The sequence below is a fragment of the Bidens hawaiensis genome, unplaced genomic scaffold (genome assembly GCF_021521415.1).
Source record: "Bidens hawaiensis isolate Kalapana, Puna unplaced genomic scaffold, B.hawaiensis_p1.1 tig00002323_1, whole genome shotgun sequence".
Taxonomy (NCBI): Eukaryota; Viridiplantae; Streptophyta; class Magnoliopsida; order Asterales; family Asteraceae; genus Bidens; species Bidens hawaiensis.
This window is the reverse complement of record NW_027491125.1, coordinates 3,272,428-3,279,795: the sequence shown is the minus strand read 5'-3', so window position 1 is coordinate 3,279,795 and position 7,368 is coordinate 3,272,428. Positions and strand designations below refer to the sequence as shown.

At 36.9% G+C, this 7,368-nt stretch overlaps 1 protein-coding gene across 1 annotated transcript; it reads left to right on the top strand.

The window, feature by feature from the left end:
• The first annotated feature begins 706 nt into the window (after positions 1–706).
• Positions 707–6,723, top strand: LOC143617835 (protein S-acyltransferase 21-like). Its single transcript, XM_077090264.1, has 9 exons — positions 707–1,138; positions 2,580–2,693; positions 3,741–4,055; positions 4,512–4,580; positions 4,667–4,738; positions 4,816–4,944; positions 5,039–5,119; positions 5,342–5,554; positions 5,652–6,723. The coding sequence occupies exons 1-9, from the start codon at positions 1,094–1,096 to the stop codon at positions 6,528–6,530; spliced, it is 1,917 nt and encodes a 638-aa protein (XP_076946379.1). The 5' UTR covers positions 707–1,093; the 3' UTR covers positions 6,531–6,723.
• The last annotated feature ends 645 nt before the right edge of the window (positions 6,724–7,368 follow it).

The following is a 7,368-nucleotide window of genomic DNA, read 5'->3' as shown; positions in this document are numbered from 1 at the left end:
GTTGACAAGGGTAGTAACAACCGATTTAGGGTTCACTGAAGCCGACGAATTACCCAAGTCAAGTGGACGGTATGGAGAGAATGGGGAGTCAGAGGGTTTCTTGAGTGACAATGATGGTGTGTGTTTGTCCAGACAATGGGCGACGCTCGCTAATTGGTGGTGGTTTCCAAAGGGTGAGGATGTTTGACTAGAGATTATATTGTACCATGTATAATTACGTTTGTACCTTATTGACAAGACAGAAATACCACTCTACATAACCAAAATATTTAATTGAGTTACACATGTGAAGTTAATTGCATCAAAAATAAAAAGATCAAGTAGACTACAACCGTAAATGTTAAATAATAAACTGAAATAAAAAATTTAACAAACCTCAAGTACATGTGGGCGAATAAATCAGTTAACTGAATCGACCCGAAATTCGAACTGATACCGAACAAGTTTGAAACCAATTATGTAGAAACTGATTTAGAACCAGTTGAAATCGTAGGTTCGGAACTGAATTGTAACTTTCTCCTCTAAAACCGGTTAACCGAACTGAAACCTACCAAAACCGAGAAAAACTGGTCAAAACCCGAACCAAAACTCCTAGTCAAGAAACCTGCTTCAACCCATACTAGTTTTGAGTTTTAAACCGATTTATGCATCACTAACCACAATTTACCCATTTGAAAACCACACTAAGTAGACTTGAAAAGAAGTGAAGTAGTCTAACTCTACATTTCAGCCGGCAAAGCATCTCTAATATTGTGTCAACTTTGACTACCACATTTACCAACTATTATTAATTATTTATTCTTATGTCTGCAGGCCTACAAGTTGTAGCACTTTTATGCACATACAAAGATTTAACAACCCCTACATCTTATTCAACTTTAGTATTGTAATTGTACTCCTTCTTCCACGTACAAACCCTAGAACTTGATAAATCAAGCTATTGGGTACCGGGTCGGGTCGTTTTCCGGGTTTTCTCATCTGGGTCAAGATCAAGACTGTTGCTTTATGTGTTAAATTTTGTGGGTTTGGTTGGGAATTGAAGATTCAATGGTTAATGGTGTTTGATTTGGGGGTTTGACTTTGGGGTTTGACCATGGCTAGACGCCATGGATGGGAACTGCCTGCTCATACTTTCCAGGTAATTACTAAATTGATCTTATTATTATAATTGTTATTATTATTATTATTAAATTAATTGTTATGTTTGATGTGAATTAGAAATTTGGGAAATTTAAATAATTAATAATTAATTAGCATCTTCTTAAATGCTTCTTGAAAATTTATATGTTGACCATACATGATCAGAAAACTCCAAACAATACCAATAATATAATTAAACTTACATCCAAAGTAACACCCCAAGTAGTTTGCTTAAATCTTGGTTAGTAGTGAAACTAATCTTTAAGTTTTGGTTTTATGATTTTGAACTGTTTGATCTTTTCCTGAAAAGCAACCCTTGTTCAAATTCAAGAATCCATCTACTTATTGTGTTTTTGAAACGAGTAAATAGTGGTTTTCATCCTCATGGTTTGCTAATATTGTCATATCACTTTAATATATAAAGTTTACGGTTTTAGTCTCCCTGATCTTCCATTTTTAACATCCTTCTCATACTTTCCAGGTACTCATTTTGCTTTTATTATATTAATTAGTATGTTTGTGTTGCTATGGAAATTTGTTTGATGAGAAGTAGAAATTTGGGATATTTAAGTAATTTTAGTTTTATGTCATTAATTAATTAGCATCTTCTTAAATGCTTCTTGAAAATTGATATTTATGATGAGAATTATACTCCAAACAATCCCAAGAATATGATTAAACTCACATCCAAACACCCCAGGTAGATTGCTTTAATCTTGGTTAGTAATGAAACTAATCATTGTTTGTAACTTGTTATTTAAAATGTTACTGAAAAGTGAAAAGCAACCCTTGCTTAAATTCAAGAATCTCTCTACTTGAGGTTTAATTGAGCACATAGTTTGATGGACGGAAGTGTTTTGACTATTAGGGGCTGTTTGGTAGCCTCTTAATACCTCTGAATCGGGGTCAGAGGTACAGTCTCTTTGGTTCACTAAAAAGAAACCTCTTAATGGTTTATAGAGCCTGTTAATGGTATGATTCAAAGGCTACCTCTTAATCAGTCAGACATCTTAATGATTCACTGTTATCTATATATCTATATGATTGCTTAATAATACATAGGTGTAACTCTGGTTAAGTCGAATTATTTTTGGTACTAAAAGAATATTTTTTTTATTAAAGAGTAGTGTTTACATCGAAATAGAAGACAAACTGCACCGTTAGCCCTTTTTGGATACGAATACTAAGATGTTTAAAAAATTACATTCGTAGATCTTTGGGTCATAACATTACCATTTGTGACCCGTTGGATATGACTAAGTAGCTACTAGCTCCACAGCCTCAGCCGCAACAAAACCAAAAGTATCAGAATATTTGCCTCAGAATTGATTATCGATAATCAGAAACTAAATATCACTGTAAATGCATATCCAAACAGCCCCAATTGTCGTATATTTGCTTGTGTTTGGCTTCTTATTTGGTTCCTCTTAAATGCGCAGGTTGTGGCGATTACAGTTTTTTTCTTGTTATCAGTCGCCTTCTATGCATTTTTCTCCCCGTTTCTTGGAAAGGATATATACGAACACGTGGCTATCGGTGTTTATTCGTTCTTGGTAAATGAATTATTAATGCTTTAATTAGTAGAGGACAGGTGGGCTGGGTAACAGGTTGACTTTTGGTACAATGGGTCAGTGGCGTATCCAGAATTATTTTTCTACGGGTTCGGAAAATTTCGAGGGACGGATGACCGATTGTTTATCACTTAGATTTGGGTTTTCAACGGGTTTGATGTTGAAATTTCTACGGGTTCGATGTCAAAATACACTAATATATAACATTAAAACAAAATTTTGTATGGGTTCGGCCGAACCCGTTCCCCTAAAGCTGCCTACGCCCCTGCAATGGGTTGACCTGAATAGTTATTTGCTCGAAACTATTTTAATCTTTTCTGTAACTAGTTGTTATGTCAACAACAATTTAATATTTTGATTCAAGTTGTTTAGGATAGGAATTCGTGGAGAAGTAGAATTAAAGTTAAGGATTTTTAGGGAGAATTGAATACCTTAGGGCTTAGACTTAACTTATTTAGGTCACATACCATAATGGTATTTCTCTTACATATATTATTATTTTTATAATTATTATTAGTTTTTATATAGCTGTTAAACTGTGATCTTATTATTAATATTATTATTATTAGTAGTAGTTTTTATATAACTGTTAAACTTTGATTTCCTTTATTTTGCTTCATACACATGTACTTAGAGCTGAGGGTCTCTCTGGAAGCCACCTCTTTATTCCTTTGGATAGAGGTACGGTGTGCCTACATCCCACTCTCCCCAGACCCTACTTATAGCTTTGCTGTCGGTGGGACTTTACTGGGTATGATTGATTGATTGATTGATATTCAAGTTGTTTATTAGGTTTCAAGATTTAAAAATACACTTTTGGGCCACTTTTGACCATTTCCAATTAAGCTAAACTTTTTTTTTATTTTTTTTATTTTACCCTTTTTGACACGTCGTTCATAAAACATAACCCAAATGATTAAATATTTAAGTAAAACGGGTCGAAGTCCCACATTTAATATTAGTTATGCACATATTAAGCATCGATTCTTGTTCTTTATCTAATGGTTGGTCAACCCTATTATGTTATAGGCTCTCAGTGTATTCGTTCTGTACGTAAGATGCACCGGTATTGACCCTGCAGACCCCGGGATATTAATTGAACCGGGACGGGCATCACCAAACAGATCCCATAATGGTTCAGAAGCTCCTGGGAACGCATCATCCGTTAGCAAGTCGGTAGTTAGAAATGAAGGAGTATACAATAACCGTAGCTCGGGTGGCTGTTGTTCAAAAGTTGGTGGGGTCCTTTGCGGTTGTATCGTCAAAGAAGATTGCAGAAACGATGAAGAAATGCAACAAGGAGGTGAAGAAGAGGCTTTATTCTGCACGTTGTGCAACGCAGAGGTATCGTTGATATCTAATTACATATTTATTTTCCACATGACATTATTGTCTTAATATAAATCCACGAGTGGGTGGCCCGCACTTTGCAGCGGGTTCATAAGAGTTAAATCTAACCCGACATGCCTTAAAACACTGATTATATTTGTGTATTATTATTATTATTAAATGTTCATTATTATATGTACTTAATGTAGTGAATTAGATATGCATTAATAAATAATGTATATTAATCGTTAGTGTTTACAAAAGACCATTTTACCCCTTGAAAAAGTTTTTATTACTTAAAGTGAATGCATCAAGTGTTGTATTATGTGCATCAAATATTGTAACATGTAAACCTCTTAAATTTATAAAGTTCTTGATCTACCATTCTCGAATGTTTTATAATATAGTATATAGACATGTGGCAATTTCAATCCATATGCCGGTAAATGGGTTTGTTTTGGTTTCTTATAGGTGCGTAAGTTTAGCAAACATTGCAGGAGTTGTGATAAATGTGTTGACGGGTTCGATCATCATTGTCGGGTGAGTTTATAAATTATAACTCCAGTTTGATTAATGACATTTGTTTGAATAATTTGTAATTTAATTATTTTGAGTTTGTTGTGCAGTGGTTAAACAATTGTGTGGGGAGGAAAAACTACTTTACGTTTGTGTGCTTAATGGCGGTGAGCCTAGTTTGGGTACGTGTTAAATATTATTAATATCTCTGTGTTTATTAGTGAGGTTAATTAAATATGGGCTGTATTGTTCATGTCAGCTCACTTTTGAATTTGGAGTTGGTGTTGCGGTTCTTGTTCGATGTTTTGTTAATAAACATGCTACAGTGGATCAGATTTCTGATAGACTTGGAGATGGATTTAGTCGGGCCCCTTTTGCAACTGTCGTGGTATATTTGCTTTCTTTTAACTTTTATAACTACATTTTTTTCTGATCATTTTAAATATGACACTCTAAAAATAGTTATTGATTTCATTTTGCAGGCGATATGTACGGTTGTGTCCTTTCTAGCGACCATTCCGCTAGGAGAACTCTTCTTTTTCCACATAATCTTAATTCGCAAGGTTCGTTTTTGTAGGCTTCCACTAAAAGTCAAGTTAAAAAAAAATCTTTTATGCATTAAAAAAAATACACTTTTGGTCCGACTGAACTGACTTTGTTCCTTTTACCTATTAAAAATAAAACACAACCAATCGGCCCGTTTATAATTAAATGGCTTGAATTTGCCACGTGTACCAATGCAACTTGCAACAAACTGTAACATGTTGATGATCTGATGGATGCAGGGTATCACAACATACGAATATGTCGTTGCCATGAGGACACAAAGTGAACCCCCGGGACCGTCAATAGACGGAATGGATCAACAAAGCTTGCAGTCTTCCCCAACTAGCTCGGCTGTCACCGCCATGAGTGGCAGAAGCTCCCTCGGTTTGGATTTGGGTCTGAATTATAAAGGCGCCTGGTGCACCCCTCCGAGAATATTTATGGATCATCAGGTACACCCCCCCCCAAATAAAAATAAAACCTTTTTTTTTAATATACATTTTTTTAAAACAACTTTCCATAATATTTTTTTTTTAATTTTTAATTCAGGATGAAGTGATAGCTCATTTAGAGCCTGGACGCCTTCCATCAACCGTTGACCCAGATGCGGTTCAGCCACCTTACAAGGGCAAACGACCACCTAACCGTCCGGTTCGAATCAGTGCTTGGAAGCTTGCGAAATTGGATTCAACCGAAGCCATGAAAGCAGGTGCTAAGGCTCGAGCCTCGTCTTCTGTTCTTCGACCCGTAGGCTCCAAACCCAACCAATACGATCAAGATCATTTATCCAGCAACAATGTGAGCATAAAAAGCAGCCCGAACAGTAGCCACCACCACCATCGGTTTCATGACTCGAAAAGCTCGTATCCGCCTAGTCGAGCTAGCCGTGATGATACGGAGTGTGCGCATAGTGTGGTTAGTAATTTAAGCAGCCCGCAACCCGCCCAGGACCATTTTAACCCGATATACCAGTCGTCCGGGAACCAGTCTCCTTGGTCTAACGAGCCCGCACCACCCGCGCCGGTGGCAGTGCCTGTACTTGTACCCGCACCGCCACCGGTTAGGTTACCACAGATGCCTAGGAGAAACGCGGCTGCAAACGAGGGTACACGATCATCTTCCGTGTATTGGGATCAAGAAGCGGGCCGGTTCGTGTCTGCTGCTAAGGTGAAGCCGGGAGGTGGTGGGTCTACCTCGCAGGGTTCGGGCACCGAGCTTACATACACGGGCCAGTCGATTTTCTTTGGCGGGCCTCTTGTGGGGCCCAGCAGTGGGGGTGGCCCACAGAGGGAAACGACCACGAATGCTTCTGCCATAACGACCAACACGTCGAGTTATTATCAGCAGGGTAGATCGCAGCGAGGTGGGCAGCTTCCAGTGTTTGTGCCAAGTGAATCTTCGCAGCAAAGATTACATAGAGACGTCTAACTCTTTATCGGGTTTGTTTTGTTATTTTGTAGAGTTGTTTCTTAAGACTTTTGACTTGATTTTCAAATTTGGTGCGGTGTGTGTCTGTATGCGCGGCTAAACTTACAATTAGTGTTTGTATAAACTAGTTATCATTTTGATTTTCAGTTAGTTTTGGATAATTAAATAGAAGTTGTAGAAAAGTAGTTATTGATATAGCTGTAAGATATGTGATATGACATTGACCGTAAAGTCCAAGCTTCGCCACTGCTCACAACTAACACGTTTAGTCCTATATTTTAACACGCGGACATTAAAAATATGTCACCTCAAAGGACAATTATATCTTATTGTTAAAAAGAAAAAAAAATAATAAAAAAAGCTAAAATAAAACCTTAATAAACTTCACTAAATTCTCGAACCATCACCCTTCTTCATTTTAAACTCCGTTGAAAATCGAGCCTTCGCCGTCACTCTCTGACAATTGTTTCGATCGACAACCGACACCTCGTCGTTCCAATCCACCCTTCGGATGCTTCAAACAGAACTTCTTCGACTCCAATAATTTCATCGTTCCAGTCATCAACTTATTTGACATAACATCTAGAATTGGCATACACAAGCAGGTCAAACTATATACAATACTTAATTTATTACCACAAGTTAATAATCGCGTTAGCTATGTTGTCAAGATCAATCATTTGCAATCTGCAAACGGGCCATTGACATGACAAAGCTATAATACTTCTTTATCTATTGAAAATGGTTTAAGGTTTCGTTTACTAGATTGTCTGGATCGATATTACTAATTCACAATACTACAAACGGGTCAATATCATTTATATTTCTATACTAACAA